Consider the following 26,036-nt stretch of genomic DNA (forward strand, 5'->3'; position numbering starts at 1 on the left):
GCCCGAGGACACAGGTCCATCACGAGGATGCCGCCGCCGCCGCACCATCCTTACTTAAACAGTCTGGTTTCCAAATCCACCCCAAAAGTGGCTTGCCTCGTTGGACCTGCGAACAATTTTTTTAGTATAGAAGATAGGTGTGATGTAAATACAAAGTAATGAACTTTTGGTAGAGGATAACAATCGAATACTCCCTCCGTTCGGATGTAGTGCATATTGAAATCTTTAGAAAGACTTATATTTAAGAACGGAGGGAGTACATGATATGGAGAAGTAAAAACGGCACTGAGTTATTATAAGTAGCATATTACATGAATAAAAAAAAGATTATTTTCTTTCATGGTACTAAGTGGGCAGTTCTACAACGTCTTGTTGCGTCCTCCCCTGGGTTAGTGCATGTGCTTGGGCAAATTTGTTGGAGCTGTGCATGGTTGGCGAGGCGGCCGACAGTAAGAATTTTTCTTTTTTCGCGAATACGCTCGGAGGCGTATCCTTCCATTGATAGGTAGAAGAGAGAGTACAAGGGTGTGTGGTTACCCCAAGGCGTACACGACTAGGGCGCCCTCGAGGTTACCAGTGAGCATAGGAGAGGGTTGCTTAGCCCAACACGGGGAGGATTAGATTACAGGAATTATCCTATCTAGACCCTTGGCACCGGCAGGTGCCCATCGCTTGGCTTCGTCTTTGATGGCATTGGTGAGGCGGTCGTTGGAAGGTTGCTCGCCGTCGAAGATGATTGTGTTCATGTGCTTCCAGATGAACCAAGCAGTGATGGTGGGTGACGAGGGAGGCAAAACCCTTGCGCAGCTGCGACGGGGCTGAGTCGGCAGACTCCATCCACCAGTCGAAGAAGGTGGTCTGGCTGTCAGGGATGGGTAGGGGGAGTCGACTCCAGGACAGGATCTCGTGCCAGGTGATCCGTGAGAAGACGCATTCGGTGAGGAGGTGCTGGAGGGATTCCTCCTCTTGAGAGCAAAGGCAGCAGACTGGTGGGTGCTGGAGTCCACGCTTGGCAAGGCGATCCGCCGTCCAACATCGGTTCTGGGACGCGAGCCATAAGAAGAACTTCACGTTAAGAGGTGCCCAACTACGCCAAATGATTTTCCAGAACGGCGCCGTCGTGGATCCAGCAAACATCATGCGGTAGCAGGAGCTTGCCGAGTATTGGGCATTGGTGGTCCAACGCCAGGATATGGTGTCGGGGACGATGGAGAGGGAGACCTCCTGGATGCGCCGCCAGAGGTCCACATATTCGATAGTGGCGAGCGGGCCCAGGCCGCCAGAGATGTCGGAGATCCAGGTGCGCTGAGCAAGGGCATCACAAACGAGTCGGGTTCGACGTCGATGGCGTGGGACTAGGGAAGACAGGGCCGGTGCAATCTCAGCAATGGAGCGCCCGTCGAGCCGGTGGTCCGTCCAGAATCTGCATGTTTGGCCATTGCCAAGGCTCCAGACCGTGGAAGCGCGGAAGAGCTGATGTGCCTCAGGCTCATGGGGTAGAGGAAGGTGTCGCCAGGGGCGGCCTGGGTCAGTGGCCTGCAGCCATAGCCATCTGGTGCGAAGAGCAATGCCAGCACGGTGGATATCACGGATGCCGAGGCCCCCAAGCTCGAGAGGCCGGCAAACCTTGGCCCAACTGACCAAGCAGCATCCGGCTCACGCGTCCTTGCAGCCCTGCTAGAGGAAATCACGGATAATCCAGTTGATTCTCTTGAGGATGGTGGGGGAGATCGCCATAGCCAGTAAGATGTGGTTTGGCATTGCCGTGAGAACATGGCGCTTAAGGGTGAGCCGCTCGCCGCGGTTGAGGAACGTGGCCTTCCAGGTGGCAAGCTTGAGGAGTAGCTTGTCCACAAGTGGCATGAGCTCAGAGGACGGGGTCTTGCGGACGGAGAGTGGCAATCCAAGGTACTTGACGGGGAACTCCTTGACCGAGCAGTTGAGCGTGGTTCCGATGCAGGCAGTCACAGGCGCCGAACATCGAATGGGCGTCGCGGAGCACTTAGCAAAATTGGTACGAAGGCCCGATGCCTCGCTGAAAGTGTCAAGAAGCTGGCGGATGACGAGGAGCTCGAAGACGTCAGGGTGACAGAACATGACAACATCGTCAGCAAAGAGAGAGATGTTGGACGATGTGTGCCGGGAGGTGAGCCGGCGCAGCACGCCGTGTCGAACAACATGTTGGAGCAGGGAGTTCAGCGCATCAATGACAATGGCGAAGAGCATTGGGGACACGGGGTCGCCCTGACGCAAGCCACAACCATGATCAATGGGAGGGCAAGGGTTGCCATTCACCATGACCCGGGTGGATGCAATTGAGATGAGCGTGCAGATCCATGCGCACCACCTGTGCCCGAATCCCAGGTGGGTTAGAACTTCCAGAAGAAAGGGCCAAGAGACCATGTCGAAGGCCTTGGCAATATCCAATTTGAGCAGAACACGAGGCCCTTTGAGGTTGTGCAGAAGCTTGGCCGTCTATTGCACAAGCATGAAGTTGTAATGCATGCCTCGGCCGGTAATGAAGGCGCTCTGATTGGTGGAGACGAGCATTCCCATACGTGGGGCGAGCCGTAGCGAGAGAACCTTCGCGAAGAGCTTGGCAATAAGGTGAATTAAGCTGATCGGCCTATAGTCGGAGAGTGACGAGGCATCGGACTTCTTGGAGATGAGGGTGATAAGCGCTTGGTTGAGCTTCTGAAAGCCGCGGCCATTCATCGAGTATAGCTTGTCGAAAGCCTTGCAAATGTCGCCCTTGATGGTGCTCCAGCAAGCACGCAAGAACTCTGTTGTAAAGCCGTCAGGGCCGGGGGCCTTTCCAGTGGGCATCTTTTTGACTGCCTCCTAGATCTCCTCCTCGGTGAAAGGTTGGTCCAGCTCCGAGAGATCAAAATGCCGGTCGTCCAGAAGCTGCAAGTTCAGGGTGAAGTCGCGCGCAGCGGAAGTCCCGATTAGAGCGGAGAAGTGATCATAGGCGGCCCGGGCCATGCCCGCCTCGTCCGAGACCACATCCGTGCCAACAAGGAGCTGGTCAATGTGGTTCTTGTTGCTTCGGTGTGCAGCGTGGATCTTGAAGAACGCGGCATTGGTGTCACCATCGCGGATGTGACGCCCGGATAATCAAGGTATAGTAACCTCTGCTAATGACACCACGTCACCTCCGTTACTGTCGCTAATCTCGCGTTAGTTCGAAACCGATTCAAATTCAAATTTGAAATTAAGGCAAACAACAAAAGTTTTCCAAAAATAAAACTAAAATGTTCTAAATGTGTCGGATAAATCATAGGTAATTGTGGTGGTGAAACCAAACTTTTATGAAATGCTTAACTCTATAATGATTTAAATAGTAGCAAAACTAATTATTTAAATGCCTTTACTAATTAATAAAATATCAAACTAAATTATTTTGGGACTAGAGTTTTTGTGGCAGTGGACTAAATTGAAATACCAAATTAGATGCCAAGTATATATTTTACAAAAACTAAAACAATAGGAAACAAAGATAAAACAGAATAAAAGAGAAGAAAATAAAACAAAACAAGAAATAATAAGAAAAAGAAAAGAAACACCCCCATGCTGGGCCAACCGGCCCAGCTAGCCAAGAGGCCGGCCCAGCCGCCCCCTTCTCTGGCCTACTTAGGCCCCTGCACTCCCACCGAACCCTAACTACCACACGCACCCCCCCACTCTCCCTCTCCCTCCGATCCAATCGGGATCGGGGCGCACCACACCGTCGCCCCTCGCCACCACCTCGACCCCGCACCCCCTCTCCTTCCGCGCGACGCTGCCCGACCCGAAGCCACTCGTCGTCCCGACCCCTTCGCTCGCGCCGGAGCCGTCACCGGATCGCCGGCGCCATGTCGCCCCGACGTCGCCCCGCCGCCTCGTCCTCATCATCGCGACGTCCTCGACCTCCTCCTCAACCGCGGCTCCACCGAGCCTCGCCGGTGTTCCCCTACAACGGGGGTGAGCCGCCGTCCTCCATTCCTCTCCTCTTCCCTACAGATCGAACGCGCCCGCGCCGTCCCGATTCAACGCGACCTCGCCGCGCCCTCCTCTGCAAGCCGGCACGCCGCCCGCGCCTCCACCTCTGACCCGCGTGCTCTGCTGCCTCTAGCCACGCTAGCCCTCGCCAAGCCGAAGCAGCCTGTCCGCACAGCCGGCGCCCGCTGCCCGCCTCGCATCTCCCCACCGCGCCTATTCCGGTAGCCGCCCGTGCCGCCGCGGATGTCGACTCCGCCGTCGACGCCGGCCAAGTCCGGCCGCCCCGCGACCACCGGTCGACGTGGTCGACCACCAACTACCCATCGGTTCCCTTCGCGCATCGAACCGACGCCCGTAGCGCAAGCCCGGCGGGTTCCCGCGTTGCTGCCGTCGCCGGCGCACTGTAACTCCTCGCCGGCGTTAACCACGATGACGTGGACGTCATTAACCCCCTAACCAAATCCCTAACAGCCACTGACATTGGACCCCACAGTCCTAATTAATCTCATCGGTTTTGTTTAAAAGTCTGTTAAACAAATCACTCAACGACACTCGGGCCCCACTGGGCCCTTTGACCAGTCAAACTAGTGACTAGGGCTAGCCCAGTCAATGGTAGGTGGGACCCCGTGGCCCACTTTGACCAGTCAACAGGGACCAGTCAACTGCTGACTGAGCAGTCAACTGGGACCCACTGTCATCCTCACATACAAATAGCTGTGTACACTCTCTGTGTACCCGTAGCAATTTAACATTTAATTTTGAATTAAAACAATTTAGAAAATGTTTTAAAACTTTAAAAATTAATATAAAATAATCCATAACTCGGATGGAAAAACTTTGTACATGAAAGTTGCTCAGAACGACGAGACGAATCTGAATACGCAGTCCGTTCGCCCACCACACATCCCTAGCATAGCAAACACGCAACTTTTCCCCTCTGATTCATCTGTCCGAAAACGCGAAACACCGGGGATACTTTCCCGGATGTTTCCCCCCTTCGCCGGTATCACCTCCTACTATGTTAGGTCACCTCTAGCACCTCGTAATGCCATGTTACACTTTATGATGCTTGATTGCTCTGTTATTTATTGTGTTCCCCCTCCGTTACTTCTTTCCGGTAGACCCCGAGACTGTCGGCGACCCCCAGTTCGACTACGGTGTTGACGACCCTTCCTTCTTGCCAGAGCAACCAGGCAAGCCCCCCCCCCTTGATCACCAGATATCGCCTATTATTCTCTATACTGCTTGCATTAGAAGAGTGTAGCATGTTACTGCTTTCGGTTAATCCTATTCTGCTGCATAGCCTATCATTGTTGCTACAGTTGTTACCCTTACCTGCTATCCTACTGCTTAGTATAGGATGCTAGTGTTCCATCAGTGGCCCTACACTCTTGTCCGTCTGCCATGCTATACTACTGGGCCGTGATCACTTCGGGAGGTGATCACGGGTATATACTATATACTTTATATACATGACACATGTGGTGACTAAAGTCGGGTCAGCTCGTTGAGTACCCGCAAGTGATTCTGATGAGGGGGCTGAAAGGACAGATGGCTCCATCCCGGTAGAGGTGGGCCTGGGTTCCTGACGGCCCCCGACTGTTACTTTGTGGCGGAGCGACAGGGCAGGTTGAGACCACCTAGGGGAGAGGTGGGCCTGGCCCTGGTCGGCGTTCGCGGATACTTAACACGCTTAACGAGATCTTGGTATTTGATCTGAGTCTGGCCATTTGGTCTATACGCACTAACCAATTACGCGGGAATAGTTATGGGCACTCGGCGTCGTGTATCAGCCGAAGCTCTTTTTGACGTCAGCGACTGAGTGGCGCGCGCCGCATTGGATCGTAAGCTCGCGCTTGTATTAAGGGGGCTACGTCTGCTTCCGGCCGCGTACGCAACATGCAGGTGTGCAATTGGGCGATGGGCCCAGATCCCTCCGCGCATAGGATTTAGACCGGCGTGCTGACCTCTCTGTTGAGCCTAGGTGGGGCTGCGACGTGTTGATCTTCCGAGGCCGGGCATGACCCAGGAAAGTGTGTCCGGCCAAATGGGATCGAGCGTGTTGGGTTATGTGGTGCACCCCTGCAGGGAAGTTTATCTATTCGAATAGCCGTGTCCCTCGGTAAAAGGACGACCCGGAGTTGTACCTTGACCTTATGACAACTAGAACTGGATACTTAATAAAACACACCCTTCCAAGTGCCAGATACAACCCGGTGATTGCTCTCTAACAGGGCGACGAGGAGGGGATCGCCGGGTAGGATTATGATATGCGATGCTACTTGGTGAACTTACCATCTACTCTCTTCTACATGCTACAAGATGGAGGTGGCCAGAAGCATAGTCTTCGACAGGATTAGCTATCCCCCCTTATTCTGGCATTCTGCAGTTCAGTCCACCGATATGGCCCTTTACACATATACACATGCATATGTAGTGTAGATCCTTGCTTGCGAGTACTTTGGATGAGTACTCACGGTTGCTTTTCTCCCTCTTTCCCCCCTTTCCCTTCTACCTGGTTGTCGCAACCAGATGCTGGAGCCTAGGAGCCAGACGCCACCGTCGACGACGACTCTTACTACACCGGAGGTGCCTACTACTACGTGCAGGCCGCTGACGACGACCAGGAGTAGTTTAGGAGGATCCCAGGCAGGAGTCCTGCGCCTCTATCGATCCGTATCCCAGTTTGTGCTAGCCTTCTTAAGGCAAACTTGTTTAACTTATGTCTGTACTCAGATATTGTTGCTTCCGCTGACTCGTCTATGATCGAGCACTTGTATTCGAGCCCTTGAGGCCCCTGGCTTGTATTATGATGCTTGTATGACTTATTTATGTTTTAGAGTTGTGTTGTGATATCTTCGCGTGAGTCCCTGATCTTGATCGTACACGTTTGCGTGCATGATTAGTGTATGGTCAAATCGGGGGCGTCACAGCGGAGCCAGGAGAAGCGAGCGCGCTCACGGGCGATAGATCGGTCTAGTGAGGCGAGGCCAAGGTATGCCCACTTAAGCTGCCGTCGGAGCCATGCTTCCGCCGGCGATAGCGGTCTGAAATCTTGGGCATAGTCGAGGCGGAGGATGAGCACACGCGCCACCATGAGTTGCGAGGATATGTGGCCAAGCAAGCAGGCGCTCCAGGCTTGAAGTTTGCGCATTGTTGCCTTCATGCGGTGGTAGATGGTGCGAAAGGGATCACTGTCTGGTGGGACGGAATTCCAGGCCTCGTCAACCACCTGGTGAAAGCCTTCCAGCTTGATCCAGAAGCGCTCAAAGTGGAAACGACGCTTCACGGCGGCGCGCGGGGAGCAGTCCAAGAGAAGCGGGTTGTGGTCAGAGGCAGCCGAAGCAAGGCATCGGAGGGTGTTGCAAGGGAACATCGCCTCCCAGGACGAAGTGTAGAGGACTCGGTTGTTCTTGACCAGCGTGGGATTGTCCTGCTCATTAGACCACGTGTATCGGCGCCCATGGATGTAAATATCGCACAAGGCCAAGTCCGAAATCAGCCGGCGGAAACGGTTCATCATGCGATGGTTAATTCTATTGTTGTTCTTGTCAGCCACAGAAGCGATCATGTTGAAGTCGCCACAATAATCCACGGTCCGACGATAGAAGAGTTGAGGTCGTGGAGCTCGTCAAGGAATTCGAGTTTGGCGGCATCGCCCTGGGGGCCGCAGACTCCGGTAATCCACCAGGCATCGCTGCCCGAGGTGGGCGTGACAGTTGCGGAGACGTGGAAGGTGCCAATGGTGCGGTTATGGAGCGAGATGTGCTCGGCTTGCCAAGCCAGGAGGATTCCCCCGCGAGTGCCATCAGCAGCCAACCAGTAGAAGTCGCGGAACGACGCGCCAAGGGTTTCCATCACAATGGCGGGAGAGACGCAGGAGAGTTTGGTCTCCTGGAGACACACAATGGAGGGCGCAGCGGAAGTGATCACGGTACGAACAGCTGCGCGTTTGGCCGGATTATTGAGCCCACGCACGTTCCAAAAAACAACTTTCAGGTTGTGATACATGAGGAAAGGTGGGGGGACAGGGAGGGACGATCAGACAATCAGATCTCGACGAGGCGAGCCGGCGGAGCGAGGCTAGCAAGTGCCGCAGGTGGGACGTGCCAACCGTAGAAGTCAGCGAAGGCTTGGACGACATCCGCAGCAAGAGGCTCTTCAAATAGCCGGGTGTACTTGTCGAGGATGGCCGTGGTCACGGGCTCGTCCTCCTTGAGCAGTCCAAGACGGCGAAGCAGAACGCGCTTCGCTTTGGTTTCAGAATCCAGTCCACGATCGTTGGCGGCGATCCGCCCGCTTCGCCGGGGTGTGAAGTTGGGGAGGGGATGACTCCTCTCTTGCGACGAACGGGAGGTGCGTTGAGCACGGGCGTCACCGTGGTGCAGATTGCGGTGATGTAATCATTGGCACAGGCCACGGTTGGCGTAGCATTGGCAGCAAGGGCGGAAGGCGAGGAGCCACTCGAGTGCAGATGTGGCGCCACGGGATTGGTGGGGACAACATGCACATGCACGGGGGAGCGCAGTGCAGAAGAAGGCGAGGGATCCGGTGCGGCCACGGGATTGGTGGGGACAGCATGCACATGCACGGGGGAGTGCGGTGCAGGAGAAGGCGAGGGATCCGGTGCGGCCGTTGGAGTGGGACCCGAGGTCACCTGGCCGGGCCGCGCAGTGGATGGCGAGTGATCCCGCACAGGAGTTGGGGGGAGCCCGAGGCCTCCTGGTCGGCCAGCTGTCGAGAAATGACAGCGGGCAGTAGGGCGACATCAGCCATCGAATCAGCGGTAGCAGGCGGCGAATCAGCAGGAGGCGCCTGATTGGCGCGCGAGAGGGGAGCGGCGACAAGGCTACATGCATGGCGTGGGGAAGCATCTTTGGGGGGAAAAGCTGGCGCAGGCCGGTGGGAATCGTCCAAAACCGGTGCCACAACAGCAGTTGGCGCGCTGGGGGATTGGTGGCCCATGGGGGGAATTTGAAAATCGGGCGGGCTGGAGTTGGGCAGCCGCGCGGGCGAGAGACCAGGAGACCGCTGGTCAAAGGGAACGAGAAGGTCATGCGGGCCCCTGATTGCCAGCAGCGTGGCGTCAGGTGAGGCACCAGAGAGCCGTTCCTGGACAGTGGCCCGCATGGGCGCGCCTCCCACGCAAGGGTGGGGCCCCAGGACGCCTTCCCAGGGGCGAGCGGGGAGCCCAGCACGGCGATGCCGACCACCGCCGGCGCGGTCACCGCCAGCACGGTCGGAACCAAAGGAGCGCGGTTGTCTACTGCCGGAAGAGCCCCGCGCGCGCTGGGGGAAGTCATGGTGACGGGGCCAAGGGCCGGGGACGGGAGCCTCCGCCGGCCGCGTCGTCGTCGCCGCTGCCCGGCGGCGGGGGAGGAGACGGGAGGCGGTAGTCAGAGGAGTGACGAACGTGGATAGATACTAGAAAACACAGCATCTGAACACCGAACCGGAAGACGCGGTCCGGGTCGGCATCCTCGAGCTCATTCGGCTCGGCGAGCAGGAGCTCGGCGGAGCGGGGAATGGCATCGGGATTGAGGGTCCAAGCGGAGAGGCAAAAATCCGTCATGTCATTGCCGTCCAGGGTCTCAGGCGCAAGAGAATCAATCAGGCAGAACGGGGTGAGCAGCTGCTGAGCCGAGGCGAGGTCCCAGCCCTGATCCGGGATACCGCGGATCTCGATGTCCACCCGGATGCGCAACGCAATGGGCTCGGCGCCGGCGAGGCGGCTCCAGGGGTACATCAGCAGGCGGAACCACGGGGTGCGCACCGCCGTGGCTGCCACATGAGCTCTGGAACTGGCGTCGCGGAAACGGATGAGGAACTCCGCCTGGGGGCGCGGGTGAACTGAGAAGGAGTCCGGCGCGAGGTCGAACCGCTGCCGCAAACAGTTAGCCACGTCGGCGGCGGAGATGCCCGAGCGGTTGCCAGCCACGGTGGCCACCAGGGCGCGCTCTAGGGCGAGCTCCGCGATGACGAGGCGCGCAGAGCGCGACAAGTAGCAGACCGTGGACGCGGGCTGCAGGGAGGGGTGGCCCGACATGGGAGGAGCGTCGAGGGAGGGAGAGGGGGTGGTGCTGCACGGGGGGGGGGGGGGGGGGGGGAGGGGTTGGAGCCACCGGGGAGGGGGAACGAGACGGGACGCTCATTGGGAGGGAGGAGGAGGGGCTCCCCCTGACCCAGAGAACGCAGGTCGGGAGGGGCCGGCCACGGCTGGAGGCGGACGAGTCTCGAGGGAAGGGGGAGGCGACGCGAGGCCGCTTGGATGCTGGAGCCCCACTGGAGGACGCAGGGGACGCCGGGCGGGGGTGCGGGAGCGGTGTGGTGCAGAAGCGCGCAACATGGCCAAAGAAGCGGCAGCGACGGCACCGGACATCTTACAGCACTCGGAAGGGGGGTGACCGCGAAAATCTACGAAATAAGGTTTGACGCACGAAGAAGAAGATAAAAACAATCCGGAGAAAACTGTGACCACCTATACTAATCAGCCGCCGAGAGAAGATATGCATAGACGAAGATAAATCAAGCCCTACCGCTGCGTCCATAAACTGACCAATCATCGCTCAATGCAAGGGAACAAAACGTGTGTTTGACTAAATAGCCAAATTAAAAAGGAAAACGCAACGCACACACACCTCTCGTACCCCGCCATATCCCCAGTAATCTCATGTGTCCATCCCATATTAACTGATTCGGGTTGTAAAAGAACACCAAAAAATCCACACAAAAAGAAGTATAAAGAAGATTAGCTTACGGCACTGACCATCTCTAGTATACATCAGTATGAAGGGGTGAGCTAATTCTGTTGTCACTGTGCTTCACACTTTTCTCTCATACAACATTGTTTTGTTTGCAATTTAAGCTTACATTGACAGTACAATTTATTTCTATATGTGCTTGTCATTTTATACCATTGTTTTGTAATCTACATTTTGCTTGTTGGACTTGATTAAATTTGTATAGCTTACAAACAGGTAGTTGAACTAAAGTGTGGCGCTGATGATCTCTTCATTAGATATGGGGATATTTACAGGCTTGATCGAAGGTTGTTGTAGCAGGAGATCAAAAACAATTGTATTCCTTTTTTGGGATAGGAGTGTTGTTGGAAGTGAAAAGAGGCCAGATGAATCTCTAATGAGATTTTTAACTACATTAGCATGTATCCGAATTCAGTTCGTGGATATGGTTGATCAAGCATCGTTCTGAACTCTTATAACATAGTATCTGTTTGTCTACACATATGACCTTATTTTGTTCTTGGTTAATGTATTTGATCTACTAATACGAGGTGATCAGATCGTACTGTTATATATCTCAACTACCATTGGTAATCCCCGAAAATACCTACCATTGCTAACTCAAATAGCTCTGGACTAAGACCGAGGGCAAAAGAACGTAGCCTAATGCGCCGAGAAAAGATCGCAACACACAACCATGCTTCAAGCGGCTTGCAATACCAATGGCTTTTCGAATTCGCTAATCATTTAAATACTACAAGGGTTTTGCGCGCTTTTCTGTGTCGTTGGTATTGTTGGGTTTTCATAAATTTTTTACTCCCTCTGTTACAGAATATGAGGTGTAGTAGTTCTTTGAAAAGTCAAACCCCCTTAAGGTTGACCAAATTTGTAGAGAAATATATCAATATTTACAATATCAAATCGGTATCATTAGATTCATCATGAAATGAGTTTCATATTTTATTTATTTAGTATTGTGGATGCTGATATTTTTGGCTCTTAACTTGGTCAAAATTAAAAAATAATGACTTTTCAAAAAAGTAATACACACATAATTCTTTTACTCCATCTGTTTCGGAATATAATGTGTATTAGTTCTTTGAAAAGTCAAATCTCTTTAAGTCTGACCAAATTTGTAGAGAAATATATCAATACCCATAAATCGAATCGACATCATTAGATTCATCATGAAATGAATTTTCATGTTTTATTTATTTAGTATTGTGGATGTCGATATTTTTGCCTCTAAACTTGGTCAAAGTTCAAGAAATTTGACTTTTCAAAAAACTAGTACACCTTATATTTTAAAACTGATGGAGTACTTGATTTGGCATGTGGGGGAGATGATGTAGTGTGTTTTATTTTTATTTATAATACATTGTATTGGTGGGCCTTCCGCAGTGTGATTCAGTGTTATCCGCTAATCAACTTATACTTATGTGAGGAAATTTTCTGCGTTGGTGGCTACAATGTACTATTATGATGCTACAACATTACACATGGCATTTTTTTCTTGATGGTGAAAGGTTGTGCGGGATTGATATGTCTCTATAGGCCGGTTGCTGCCGATTAATTTAAAAATCATTGACCCGGTTAAAATTATGAACCAAATCCAAAATTGAATTAACCAGAAAAGCTTCAAAACTAGGAAGCATAATGAATTATTAAAAGAATTGAATAAGAGAGCTGTTTGAGAATTAGGTGACCAGGTTTTAGTTTGGAGAGCTCAGTTGAATGTGAGGCCTTAAAAATTAGGTAGCATAGTGTATTAATAAATTCACTATGTCAGCTAGGCTCGAAACTGGACCAAATTAGAGCAAGCATAATAAGCTTAAGTAAGCAGGCTGTAAGGGTTAAAATATTATTTTCTGCTGACATGGAAGGGAGAGAAGAGGAGAGAGAAGAGGAGCCGGCTACAGAATAAGAGCTAACTGCAGCACATGCTCCTAGGCACTATGTGAAAGTGAACGATGGACCATTTATTAATGAAGTAGCACATCTTTATATCTTATTATTATACTTGAAGGCTACAAGGTTGGCTATAGATGACATGACAACGTCATATAGCCATCAGCTGGGTGTACTATTAACCATGCTCTTAGTAGTATGAGCCTTGGCTTCAGAAAAAAGTGGAAAGGAATTTAAGGCCTTGTTTGTGGGGATTGAAGTGGGCATCACAAAAATTAGCATAGCGATTGGTAGAAGACTCGTTCTATCCTCCACATCGCAGTGCTGAATGCCAGGTGGAGCACATAGCGCGTAGCATTCCACAGTTTCCAATTTTTTCCAGCACGGGCCTTGAGTAAATTGCACAGAAGTACCACAATTGGGGCATTGGAAGCAGATTGGTACCAAGATTGGTAATTTTTACGTGTCAGTACCAAGATTGGGGCTAGCCGTTGCAAAAAAGACTAAAAGCTCGTTTTGTACGTATTGACACTAAAGCTGACCGATTGGGCCCGCCCGTCAGGCGCCACGCTGGCCAGTGCGCGTGTCGCCTGCGCTGGCTGCGCGCTGACTCGGACAAGGTCGGCTCGGCCCGTTTATGTGCGACCGAGCCAGACCCCGACCCCGACCGCGCTCGCCTTCTTCTTTCTTTCTTCCTGCTCTCTGCCTCGCCGTCGCCTGCGCCCGCCACCGCCGGCCGCCACAGCACGCCGCCGCAGCCATGGTTCTGGAGGACGAGAGCAGCGACGACAACTCAAGCCTCCCGTACATGCACTCCGAAACCTCCACCGATGGGCTGAACCAGGTAAGTTACTCCATTGGAGCTAGGGTTAGGGTTAGGTTTAGGAAATTTGGGGATTTTTGTGTGTAGGTGGTCTTTGTTGTTAGGATTTCGTTTGATTTGATTTGTCCTCGTCCTCTGCACATGATGGTAACTTGGATTTTGCTTGGGCAGGTGCCTTTCTCTCTTGAGGACCCGGATTACAAGGGTCTTGAGCTAGATCTGATAGTGTTGTGCGAGAAGCATGGGAAGCCATCAGAGAGGCTTGTTGCGTTTGAAGGAACAATGACTGGGAGAAGGTTCTTAGCATGTGCAGAGCCGGTAATTTTCTTGCCTTGGTGATTAAGCACTGGATGTGTTCATTGAAAGTGGCAGAGTCTTGTTTGCCACCTGTGATTCAGTTATGTGCATGCTAAATTTGTTAGGAATGATCATTATTAAGTTCAGTGGAATGCATTTCTGCTAAAATATATGCTCCTGTTGTGTGCACATGCTATTTATTTACACTTCTTTCCAAATGCAGTGTTGCTCAATATTAAGTTCAGTGGAGCCAGTTAGTAACAATTGCTTACTGCTGACAGTAGGTAGTCTCATTAGCTAGTTTGTTGCTGCAGGCTAGTGTAGTGTATTTAGGTGGGCAAAGTAGTTCACATTGTGTTGCTTATTACTGTTAGGATTTCATTATATTAATGGTCAATTCTTAGCAACTGCTGTTGCTTAGCACATGGCTGCTTAGCAACTTCTAAGTTGAATGGAGTGTTACTCTGGTGCCTGGTAAATATATGAGTTGATCATCCATTGTAGGATTACATTAATTTATTTTACAATGTGGTCCTGTTGCTTAGCAAATGGCTGTGCAAATCCAGTTAATGTCAGTGCCAACATTAGGTACTGCCATGAACTAACTGTTGCTTAGTACTCTTAGTAGTTGTATTGTACTAAATTTTGCCCTTCTAATTTTTCCAGGAAGGTCAGAATTGTGGGTTTGTTCAGTGGGTTGATGAGCAGTGGCCCCCAACAATGGAGAATGCATTGCTGAAGCTTTGGTCAATGGTTGAAGAGAGCAAGTCTGCTAGGGTGAATGATAATCTTCAAAGTGCTCTAACTATTCATCAGTTGACAGAAGAAAAGAACAAGCTGGATGCAGACTATGACAAGTTAGTGAAAGATGTGCATCAACTTGTGGACTTTCAGCAGGATAGGGTTGTGGATTTCAGTTATCTGCAGTCTGCTGTCACATATCAGCACCAATGCAGAGCTGAATTGGTGGCTGGTATGAATGCAGAAATGGCAAAGAAAGATGCAGCTGCACAGAAGCTTCAACAAAAGTATGAACTCCTGTGCAACCTGACAAGTGCTCAAGCAACTGTCATCCAAAACTTGAAGTTGAAGAATATGAAAGAGAAGGAATTGTTGAGTGAGGGTAGGATGAATTTGGAGTTGAAGAATGCAGAGTTCACAAAGTTTGAGGAGAAGCTCACCCAAGAGAAGCTAGAGTTGAAGCTCCAGGTTGCTGATCTGCTGAAGCTCAAGGAAAACCATAATGAAGAGAAGCAGATGCAAGAGTTTAAGATTACTGAGCTCATCAAGGCAGAGGAGAAGCTGAAGGAGAAGATCAAGGGGATCCAGGCCATCTTGCAGAACTGAACAAGATGACTTGAGATTAGTGGGCATTGCAGACCTTTTGGGAATGATGGTTGTGCAATGACCTAGTAACTTAGAATTATGGTTGTGTAATGTATGGTTCTAGTACTAATTGTGAACTCTGGTTGTTAACTCTAGTAGTTATGCTATTCATCCTTTTGTGAGAAAAGGATGGATTGTGCATTTGAACTCCACTATGTAATGTGATCAATGTGAACAATGGATGTGTATTCTATAATGTGTTGAACTCCAGTGTTACTTATGTTATAGTGATGCTTAAATGCTTAAATGCATTTGCAAAAGTAATGCTTATGTTAGAGTGATGCTTATGTTATATTGATGGTTTAAATGCATTTGCAAAAGGAATAGTTACATATGTTATGTTACAGTGATGCTTTAGGTGGTTCCGTTGACCCCGAGCCACCCTAGACCCTAGTTGAATGCTTTAGGTGGTTCCGTCGACCCCGAGCCACCAAAACCCTAGTTCATGCCTTTAGGTGGTTCCGTCGACCCCGAGCCACCCTAGACCTTAGTTGATGCCTTTAGGTGTTTCCGTCGTCCCCGAGCCACCCTAGACCCTAGTTGATGCCTTTAGGTGTTTTCGTCGACCCCGAGCCACCCTAGACCCTAGTTGATGCTTTAGGTGGTTCCGTCGACCCCGAGCCACCCTAGACCCTAGTTGATGCTTTAGGTGGTTCCATCGACCCCGAGCCACCCTAGAGCCTAATTGATAGGTTTAGGTGGTTCCGTCGACCCCGAGCCACCCTAGAGCCTAGATGATAGGTTTAGGTGTTTTCGTCGACCCCGAGCCACCAAAACCCTAGTTGATGCCTTTAGGTGGTTCCGTCGACCCGAGCCACCCTAGACCCTAGTTGATGCTTTAGGTGGTTCCGTCGACCCCGAGCCACCAAAACCCTAGTTGATGCCTTTAGGTGGTTCCGTCGACCCCGAGCCACCAAAACCCTAGTTGATGCCTTTAGGTGGTTCCGTCGACCCCGAGCCACCCTAGACCCTAAATGATGCCTTTAGGTGGTTCCGTCGACCCCGAGCCACCAAAACCCTAGTTGGTGCCTTTAGGTGGTTTCGTCGACCCCGAGCCACCCTAGACCCTAAATGATGCCTTTAGGTGGTTCCGTCGACCCCAAGCCACCCTAGACCCTAGTTGATGCTTTAGGTGGTTCCGTCGACCCCGAGCCACCAAAACCCTAGTTGATGCCTTTAGGTGGTTCCGTCGACCCCGAGCCACCAAAACCCTAGTTGATGCCTTTAGGTGGTTCCGTCGACCCCGGGCCACCAAAACCCTAGTTGATGCCTTTAGGTGGTTCCGTCGACCCCGAGCCACCCTAGACCCTAAATGATGCCTTTAGGTGGTTCCGTCGACCCCGAGCCACCAAAACCCTAGTTGATGCCTTTAGGTGGTTCCGTCGACCCCGAGCCACCCTAGACCCTAAATGATGCCTTTAGGTGGTTCCGTCGACCCCGAGCCACCCTAGACCCTAGTTGATGCTTTAGGTGGTTTCGTCGACCCCGAGCCACCAAAACCCTAGTTGATGCCTTTAGGTGGTTCCGTCGACCCCGAGCCACCAAAACCCTAGTTGATGCCTTTAGGTGGTTCCGTCGACCCCGAGCCACCCTAGACCCTAAATGATGCCTTTAGGTGGTTCCGTCGACCACGAGCCACCAAAACCCTAATTGATAGGTTTAGGTGGTTCCGTCGACCCCGAGCCACCTTAGAGCCTAATTGATAGGTTTAGGTGGTTTCGTCGACCCCGAGCCACCCTAGAGCCTAATTGATAGGTTTAGGTGGTTCCGTCGACCCCGAGCCACCCTAGACCCTAAATGATGCCTTTAGGTGGTTCCGTCGACCCCGAGCCACCGAAAACCCAAAGTGCTTCTTTTTTAGCCTAGACCTTAACAACATATCCAACAATGTATACAACAATATATCCAGCAATATATCCAGCAACAGAGTTACTCTATCCAATAGTATGCACCATTGTCATGAACATATCAATCATAAAAAGATATAAAAAGAACCATCCACATGAACATAGTCCATTCCAGGCATTGATTAACTAATAAATAGCAAGATCACATCCATCCACATGAACAAAAGCCAGCTCCAGAAATGGCATTAACTAATAAATAAATCCATCCATCCACATGAACAAAAGCCATATATGGCATTGATTCTTAAAGTACACCAGCAAAGTACAATAAGAGCACCAGCAAAGTACACTGAGAGCACCAGCAAGATCACATTGTACCATAGGATGCAAGAACACACATGAAGTATCTAGTTTTGAACATTACATGGCACATGTGCCATTTAGTGGTTACCACTTGCATAGAAGTAGGCTCTCCATCCTCTGTTTCTACCACCAGAAGGTGGAGTAGCAGTAGATGTAGAGGGAGCAGTAGATGTGGAGGGACCAGATTGCCTTGGGGCAGAGAATGTACCTCTCCCTCTCCCAGCACCTCTCCCAGCACCTGGTGCATCACCTCTACCAGCACCTCTACCAGCACCTCTAGCAGCACCACTCCCAGCAGCTGCAGCTGCAGCCCCTCTCCCAGCTTCTCTCCCAGCTCCTCTCCCAGCTCCTGTTCCAGCTGTTGGTGTTGTTGTAGGAGTTGGATGAGAAGTTGTTGATGCTTGTGTAGTAGCAGCAGCACCAGCATTGGAATTCCTTGCAAGAGGCTTGCATAAACAAAGAAGGAAAATGAGTTAGTACTTAAAAAAATAGAATGTACAAGAAGGAAAACCTGTTACTACTTATTAGAGGATTACCACATGTTTGTTCTTCCTCAAAGCCAGCTCAGGCTTCAACTGCTTGTTGCAGCTTGTGTACCTATGTCCTTGCAGTCCACAATTGCCACATGTTATAGTCCCCATTCTTGATGTCTCCTTAGGCTTTGGGACTTCAAATTTCCCCTTGATCCTCTTCTCTTTCTTTCTTCCTCTCTTCACTTTAAATGCAGGTGGGTCAATGTCTGGACCAGGGGTCCCTGTCCAGTCATGCTCACCAGGAACTGGATAGATCATTGGTTCATAAGCTGCCAGATAAATTTCTTTCTTGAAGAACTTGCTGACATAATCCTCTGGTTTTCTTTTGGCCTTGTTTATTGCTGAGATGGCATGGTTACATGGGATGCCACTTAGGTCCCATTTTCTGCACCCACATGTGTGCATTTGCAAGTTAACAGCATGGGTTTGCTGCCCACTTGTAACTTGCCACAAGTCCACACCAACTTGAATTGGTTTGCAATATTTGGCCCTCTCCTTCTCAACCTCTAGCTTCTCACTATAATGGGGTGTTATGTCCCATCTAGCTTTCTTTCCACTCTCCCTATTCCTATGCCACCTCACCATCTGCTTATCCTTTATTCCATCACACATTGTCCTAATTGGTTTCTTCCTAACATCTAGGACATACTTGTTGAACACCTCAGATAAATTGTTAACTACAACGTCAGTCTTGCAGTTTGTGTCAAATGCATGCCTTGCCCATGTTTTCTTGGGTATTTGACAAAGCCACTCCCAAGCTTGCTCACACTCATCTCTAAGGTCATTCATTGCAATGTTAAATTTGTGTTCACTATATGCATAGGCAGCATTATCCATACACTTTTTCAGATCTTCCCCCCTAAACCCAGCATTTTGGAAGTTTGCATAGATATGCCTAAGGCAGAACCTTTGGTTGCACTTAGGAAAGACAGCATTCACTGCATTTAGTAGGCCCTGGGACACACAATTAAACTAGCTAAGCTACTATCTAGCACAAAACAACCATATAGGAACAATGACATAAGATGCAAGCACATACCTTTTGTCTATCTGACATTATTGTATATGGACCAAACCTTCCCACTTCTCCTCCTAGGCAGATTTTAAGTTGGTGTAGAAACCAACACCAGTTAGGTGTGTCCTCTTGCCCAACAATACCAAATGCTAGTGGGTATATATTGTTGTTGCCATCTCTACCAGTGGCAGCAAGTAGTTGAGCACCAGTAGTTAACTTAATGAAGCACCCATCAACACCTGAGCAAGAAAATTCAGTATTAAAAACATTCAAATGCATTTCAAGATGAAACAATATGTAACTAATGCACAAGGTGAACATACTAACCAATGAATGGTCTGCACCCCTTGAGAAACCCCTCCCTTGCTCCATTGATGCAATAGAACATAGCATGGAATCTTGGACCTAGATGGGGGATTTTTTCAGTGGGTGTTGGAGTTACAGTAGTGACTACTACTCTACTCCCAGGGTTTGTATCCATCACTGTCTGAGCATAGTCTTTCAACCTAGGGTATTGCTTCTTGTGGTCTCCTAGCACAGCATCAATAGCTAGGTTCTTTGCCCTATATGCCATTGACTTGGGCACATCCACACCATACTTCTCCATGAAGGCATCAATCAAAGTCTGAATGCCAGTTGTTAGATCAGATCTGAACAGTGACTCATACTTCTGTGCAAGCCACTTGGCACTTACCCTTGTTGTCTCTGTACTAATAGGGCAAGTGTGCTTAATTCTCATCTTCTTAATTACAAAAGTAGTTTCACCTTTTATAACTGCTGCCACCATAAAGAAGTTGCAATGTTTTTGGTTGCATTCTACAATTATTCTTTGATCTGAGTTCCTATGATATTTGAAGTTTCTGCCTTGAGTGATGTGTAAGTTCAACAAAGCCTCTCTGAATTGATGTTGATCCTTGAAACACATCTGTAGACATAATTGCTCATGTGGTGCCTCCATTTTCTCATTGTACCATTTTCTAGGAGGCCTCTGCTTTGCCCTGCTCTTCCTTTTCTTTGGCAGCACAAATGCCAATGGCTCATAACCATCATCATCAGCCTCCTTCAACAATCCTTTCTCTTCTTCATCAGATGAAGGTTGGAAATCAGGTTCCTCCTCTTGAACTACACTTGAATGTGTCCTTGTTGTAGGCCCTTTCCTAACTGGAAGCTTCTGTTTCTTCTTCTTCTTCTCTTCATGTACAATTACAGTTTCTTCATCCTGTGAAACAACCTTGTCATCTTCATCCATTTCAAAAGGTTCCTCAACCTCTGTGTCACCAGAGTAATGCACCATTTCTTCCTCCTCAGATTCTTCATCATCTGTTTCTTCCTCTTCTACTTCATCATACTCTCTCTGTTTCTTTCCCTCATCCATCTCTATGTCATCAGCATCACCCGTATAAAAAGGGTTTATATCATTGTCATCTTCACCTTCACAATCAGAACCACCACTGCCATCATATCCCTCTTCTTCTTCTATTTCCAAAACAGCTTTCAGTTTTCCTTTTACATTCTTGCTCTCTTGTGTGCAAACACCAGTACCATGAGCTACTAAACTGCAGCTGCTACTCTGACTTTCAAAGGCAACTCCTTCTTCATCAACAGCATAGATGGGTGGCTCACTGAGATCATATAACACAGGCTCTTCATACACAACAGTGGATAATTCTTGCCTCTGAAACTTGCTGCAAGGAGGTGGACATGCCCTCACTAGCAAATTTAAAACTTTACACTCCTCAACCTGCCTCTTTACTAGTTGCAACTCAGCATTACTCTCTACCATCTCCAATCCTTTCTCCCCTAAATCTGGATTCTCAATGTGAAACAGCAGATCATATTCACTAAATCCTGGGGTTTCCATCACTGCAATCATATTCAGGTATGTTACATCTGAACTGCAGAGCTTCAGCTCTAACATTTCTGAAGCATCAAAAAAGAACCTAACATCCAAAATGTCATCATACAAACTGCAAAATGAAATAACAGACAAAATTGGTTAATAAACAATTTTACTTAACATATTGTCTAACATATAAACAAAGATTTGTTTCAGTTAACATATAAACAAGTTAACATATAAACAGAGTTTTGTTTAAGTTAACATATACACAAGTTAACATATAAACAGAGCTTTGTTTAAGTTAACATATAAGCAAAGCTTTTATTTACCCTAGCTAGGTAACACCTAATGCTGCTCTGACAATTTGGACTAAGAAATAACAATGTAATCCACTGATGCTGCTCTGCTCTGCTCTAGTTAGGACTCATGTAATCCACTATACTACTCTGCTCTAGTTAGGCCTAGCAATTAGAGTGCTAAACATGCAGGCAGTAAACTCTAACCCTAATCCCCAATTTCAGTGAGCAAGAATGGAGCAAGAATGAAACAGTGGAGCACTTACAGAACACCACCGAAGCCATGAGTCCAGTGATGGGCGGTGCTATGGTTGTCCACCCAAATTCGCGCCATCCGCAGCCTCTGCTCCATCGACAACGCCGGCTCCGCAAAATCTTCCTCCGCGCTACTGTACTCCGAGCTGGAGTAGCCACCACTGCCATCGAAGCGGGGGAGGTCGCCGCCGCTCGCATCGCCCAGGCCATCGCCGCCTGCCGGAGTCGCCGAGGCCATCGTCGCCTAGGGCACAGCAGCCGCGGGGGAGAGGAGGGCACAGCGGCCGCGGGGGAGAGGAGGGCACAGCGGCCGCGAGGGAGAGGAGGGCACAACAGCCGCGGGGGAGAGGAGGGAGGTGACAGCGCCTAAGCAGTTCGATCGATGGCTACGGCGGCGTGGTGCGGCGGCGGCGGGGCGGGCGGGGAGGCAGCCGCCGGCGAGGTGCGAGGAAAAGGACAGGGCATAGCGGGGTCGGGGTCTGGCTCGGTCGCACCAACGGGCCGAGCCGGCCTCGTCCGAGTCAGCGCGCAGCCAGCGCAGGCGACGCGCGCACTGGCCAGCGTGACGCCTGACGGGCGGGCCCAATCGGTCAGCTTTAGTGTCAATACGTACAAAACGAGCTTTTAGTCTTTTTTTTGCAACGGCTAGCCCCAATCTTAGTACTGACACGTAAAAATTACCAATCTCGGTACCAATCTGCTTTCAATGCCCCAATTATGGTACTTCTGTGCAATTTACTCACGGGCCTTGGACCTGGACCAACACGCACAGGATCCACGTTATATATGCTCACGGCGCCATGATTTTTTAACCGGATGTGCCGTCACGACCACGACGGCGGCCACGACTCGGCGCCGTGCCCAGGCAGCGGTCCAGAGCAAACACATTACTAATACCCACGCAGCGCGCGCGGTCCAGTAATAACTCAGCAGGAGGGCCAGGCCGCGACCGCACGGGCACACAGCGCTCCGACCGCCTCCGGAGCTCGTTCGATCATCCACCTCGAGCGCGCGCGCCATGGCGGAGGCGCCTCTGCTGCCGCGGAAGGACCAGGGGGACGCCGCCGAGGAGGGGGCGGGGCGCTGGCGGAGCGAGGCCGGGAAGCTAGCGTACCTGGCGCTGCCGATGGTGGCGGTGAGCCTGTCGCAGTACGCGGTGCAGGTGTCCTCCAACATGATGGTCGGCCACCTCCCCGGCGTCCTCCCGCTCTCCTCCGCTGCCATCGCCACCTCCCTCGCCTCCGTCTCCGGCTTCAGCCTCCTCGTACGCACACCACTTATCTTTCGCATATTCCATTCCGTTTACGGCCTCTCGTTTATCCCCCTTCAGTTTCCCTTCGCCTCGTGATAGCCAGGCATCCAGCCTTAATTTCCCCTTATTGCACGCCGCGCATTCCTCTGGTCTCCTCGTCCATTGCGATTTGGCGACGGTCATGGTGTGTTCTTGGCTCATCGAGATTGCTCCCAGGAATTTTTCCATCTTGGTTGAATGAAATACAGACAAGGGAAAACGAGACTAGCTCACGTGTTCTTTATTCCCATTGGGTTAGGAGTTAGGACTTTAGAGTAGTATATTACCACTGCAGTTGGATGAGCATGTGACTCTGTGTTTTTCTAAGACTAGCCACAAGGTAGTAACATAGAGTAGTAACATGCTATAGTGGGTAGTAACATATGTGTGGTAACATGCAACACTTCATTTATTAGGCTGTAGACTCATTTTGCCTTGATATGTATGATGTTACTCATACTAGTAGTAACTAGCTATGTTACCACATGCCTCTTTTTCTTCATTTATTGCTTGCCACATTATCCATTTTATCTAGATATGTGTGATGTTACTACTCCCTCCGTTTCTTTTTAGTTCGCATATAAGGTTTGGTCAAAGTCAAGCTTTGTAGAGTTTGACTAACTTTATATTAAAAAATATAAACATTCACAATATGAAATCAATATTAACAGATGCACCATGAAACGCATTTTCATACTATATAGTTTTAGTATTGTAGATGTTTATATTTTCTTATATAAATTTGATCAAACTTTGTGTACTTTGACTTTGACCAAATCTTATATGTGAAATAAAAAGAAACGGAGGGAGTACTTATGTTACTCTCACTAGTCTAACCGGGAATTATTGAGACTAGCGAGAGACTGTACTTGCGGGTGCCATGCCATCAGATTCCTGATTGGTCGAAAGTGATATTATTTCCTTGTATCAACTAGTCCGATAACGACAGTGTGACACCGCAGGAAAAGTATTCCGCAGCCATCAAAGTAGTAGTCAATTCAGAAGAACCGTTCAAACAATCTTTTTCTTCTGCAATAATGGATTTTGCACCATTTTGTCAGCCTAAATTTCCTCTACGGTCGATTTTCAGTGATCAACATCAAGTAGGTATATTACTGAATAAATTCCTGAAACAGATCGGCATGGCGAGCGCGCTGGAAACGCTCTGCGGCCAGGCCTACGGCGCGAGGCAGTACCACACTCTGGGGCTCCACACGTACCGAGCCATCGTCACCCTCCTGGTGGTGTGCGTCCCGCTCTCGCTCCTGTGGGCGTTCATGGGCAAGATCCTGGCGCTGATCGGGCAGGACCCCCTGATCGCGCACGGGGCCGGGAGGTACATCGTGTGGCTCATCCCTGGGCTCTTCGCCAACGCGGTGATCCAGCCCATCACCAAGTTCCTGCAGTCGCAGAGCCTCACCACGCCGCTGCTCCTGTCGTCCGTGGCGAGGCTGGCGCTCCACGTCCCGCTCTGCTGGGTCATGGTGTTCAGGACCGGGATGGGGTACACCGGCGCCGCCCTGGCCATCAGCGTGTCATACTGGCTCAACGTGGCTATGCTCGTGGCCTACATTGTGATGTCGAGCTCCTGCAAGGAGACGCGCACGCCGCCGACCATCAAGGCCTTCCGGGGGGTGGGTGTGTTCCTGCGCCTGGCCCTGCCCTCTGCGCTCATGATATGGTAACCACTAACCACAAGAACCAGTAATTGGAAATGAAAATTAACTTCGCATTCTTCAGTTTTATGTGGCTAATCATGTAATGTTTACATTTGTTTTCAGTCTTGAGTGGTGGTCATTTGAGCTGCTTATTCTCATGTCGGGGCTTCTGCCCAACCCGGAGCTTCAAACCTCGGTGCTCTCAATATGGTATATACCAAATGTTGACTGTTTTATGTGGGTTAAATCTGCTTATACAACAACGTTGAACTTACATTTTTACTGTCATTATTCTCACAGCCTCACGAGCATCACATTGCTCTTTACTATACCTTATGGACTTGGAGCTGCTGGAAGGTACGATCTAAATACATGGCCGATGCTTTTCACCACATGGAAATAATTTCAGTTCGGTAATTAATTCTGTAACTTTTTTTTGTAATGAACAGCACGCGAGTAGCAAACGAATTAGGTGCTGGGAACCCCGAAGGAGCTCGATCGGCGGTCCGTGTCGTCATGTCGGTCGCGGTGACAGAGGCGGTGATCGTCAGTGGAACCCTCTTGCTGTCACGGCGCCTCCTGGGCCGCGCTTACAGCAGCGAGGAGGAGGTCGCATCCGCCGTCGCCGCCATGGTTCCCCTCGTCTGCATCACCGTGGTCACCGATGGCTTGCAAGGGGTTCTCTCAGGTCACATTTACTTCTTCTGAGAGCAGTTGCATAACCTTTTAAGTTGTCCATCGTTTCCAACAAAATGCAGGTACTCTTGCTGTTACTAACCATCTGTAGGTTCTTCCTCAGGCGTCGCTCGAGGATGCGGGTGGCAGCACGTGGGCGCGTACGTCAACCTCGGCTCCTTCTACCTGCTCGGAATCCCCATGGCGATGCTTCTGGGTTTTGTGCTCAAGATGGGGGCAAAGGGGCTTTGGATGGGCGTCGTCTGTGGATCCATCTCTCAGACCACGCTCCTCTCCGCCATCACGTTTTTCACCAACTGGCAGAAGATGGTTTGTTCCTCTGAACCCACTTACACCTATATAAAAAATCATACGTGAAAACGAACGGTCCGATACACAATCTTACGGTCCGTTGCATGTTTTTTGTATTATGCAGGCTGACGAAGCTAGGGAGAGATCGCTCAGTGAGAAGGCAATGGAGTCTGAGTCGAGATCTCTGCTGGAATAGTTACGCTGCAATTTTGTAGGGGACACGCATCCCATCGCTGTGGTTTCTCTCTTTTTTTTATTTAGAAAAGGCTGTGGTTTCTCTCTGAAGTGACAATGTAATTGTAGAGGAGGAAGAGGACGTAAACTACTCCCTTTTCTCCCTCTTTACTTGTTTGGTGTCCGCGGCGAAATGTTTGGTGAAGCTCGATTTTGAAATCCTCTCGTTCACCTTTCCGCTTAGTTTTGCTCGACTCGGAGAGACAGAGAGGGTCCATGCCGGACAGCTCCAGACTTACGGCTGCATCTCGTCTCTACTATTAATCTTTGCTATTAAAAGGGAGTTGGTGTCGCATGTTTGATGAAGCTTTTCCTCTCATCTATTATTTGTTGCTTTTCGTTTTGGGTTTTGTACAACTGACTTTTTGGGGACTAATGATTTTCTGTAGGACCGCAATACAGCGCAACGTCAGATGGGGAGGTCCCTCCAAGCGAACGATTCGTTCCCCAGGCAGGAAGGAATGAATGGAGGAGGAATGAACGAACATTTTCGTTCGCTCAAAATAATGACTCACAGCAAAAGTTTTCGAATTGCCATGTAAAAACCAGTAAAATTGCCGCGTTGTTGTGGAAGATTTATCA

At 50.1% G+C, this 26,036-nt stretch overlaps 3 protein-coding genes across 3 annotated transcripts; 2 read left to right on the top strand and 1 right to left on the bottom strand.

The window, feature by feature from the left end:
* The first annotated feature begins 13,389 nt into the window (after positions 1-13,389).
* On the top strand, positions 13,390-15,096 carry LOC123076307 (uncharacterized). Its single transcript, XM_044498628.1, has 3 exons — positions 13,390-13,473; positions 13,540-13,770; positions 14,416-15,096. The coding sequence occupies exons 1-3, from the start codon at positions 13,390-13,392 to the stop codon at positions 15,094-15,096; spliced, it is 996 nt and encodes a 331-aa protein (XP_044354563.1).
* A 2,696-nt stretch (positions 15,097-17,792) lies between these two features.
* On the bottom strand, positions 17,793-21,128 carry LOC123074684 (uncharacterized). The gene is made up of 3 exons (XM_044497461.1): positions 19,221-21,128; positions 18,918-19,132; positions 17,793-18,832 (listed from the first exon to the last, which is right to left on the bottom strand). The coding sequence occupies exons 1-3, from the start codon at positions 20,809-20,811 to the stop codon at positions 17,870-17,872; spliced, it is 2,769 nt and encodes a 922-aa protein (XP_044353396.1). The 5' UTR covers positions 20,812-21,128; the 3' UTR covers positions 17,793-17,869.
* A 1,062-nt stretch (positions 21,129-22,190) lies between these two features.
* LOC123074685 (protein DETOXIFICATION 12) lies at positions 22,191-25,612 on the top strand. The gene is made up of 7 exons (XM_044497462.1): positions 22,191-22,548; positions 23,712-24,256; positions 24,357-24,443; positions 24,534-24,590; positions 24,683-24,921; positions 25,033-25,238; positions 25,345-25,612. Exons 1-7 carry the CDS (start codon positions 22,303-22,305, stop codon positions 25,414-25,416), a joined length of 1,452 nt encoding a protein of 483 aa, XP_044353397.1. The 5' UTR covers positions 22,191-22,302; the 3' UTR covers positions 25,417-25,612.
* The last annotated feature ends 424 nt before the right edge of the window (positions 25,613-26,036 follow it).

Source organism: Triticum aestivum, chromosome 3D (genome assembly GCF_018294505.1).
Source record: "Triticum aestivum cultivar Chinese Spring chromosome 3D, IWGSC CS RefSeq v2.1, whole genome shotgun sequence".
NCBI classification, from domain to species: domain Eukaryota; kingdom Viridiplantae; phylum Streptophyta; class Magnoliopsida; order Poales; family Poaceae; genus Triticum; species Triticum aestivum.

What these genes read in the sequence shown, in the direction of transcription:
- LOC123076307 (XM_044498628.1), top strand. Translation starts at nt 13,390, where the DNA reads ATGGTTCTGGAGGACGAGAGCAGCGACGACAACTCAAGCCTCCCGTAC. An exon ending in CCACCGATGGGCTGAACCAG is followed by an intron (nt 13,474 to 13,539) that starts GTAAGTTACTCC and finishes TTTTGTGTGTAG; the next exon opens with GTGGTCTTTGTTGTTAGGAT. An exon ending in TCTTAGCATGTGCAGAGCCG is followed by an intron (nt 13,771 to 14,415) that starts GTAATTTTCTTG and finishes TAATTTTTCCAG; the next exon opens with GAAGGTCAGAATTGTGGGTT.
- LOC123074684 (XM_044497461.1), bottom strand. Translation starts at nt 20,811, where the DNA reads ATGTTAGAGCTGAAGCTCTGCAGTTCAGATGTAACATACCTGAATATG. An exon ending in GGGGTGCAGACCATTCATTG is followed by an intron (nt 19,133 to 19,220) that starts GTTAGTATGTTC and finishes TTTCTTGCTCAG; the next exon opens with GTGTTGATGGGTGCTTCATT. An exon ending in TAATGTCAGATAGACAAAAG is followed by an intron (nt 18,833 to 18,917) that starts GTATGTGCTTGC and finishes TGTGTGTCCCAG; the next exon opens with GGCCTACTAAATGCAGTGAA.
- LOC123074685 (XM_044497462.1), top strand. Translation starts at nt 22,303, where the DNA reads ATGGCGGAGGCGCCTCTGCTGCCGCGGAAGGACCAGGGGGACGCCGCC. An exon ending in GGACTTGGAGCTGCTGGAAG is followed by an intron (nt 24,591 to 24,682) that starts GTACGATCTAAA and finishes TGTAATGAACAG; the next exon opens with CACGCGAGTAGCAAACGAAT. An exon ending in TCACCAACTGGCAGAAGATG is followed by an intron (nt 25,239 to 25,344) that starts GTTTGTTCCTCT and finishes TGTATTATGCAG; the next exon opens with GCTGACGAAGCTAGGGAGAG.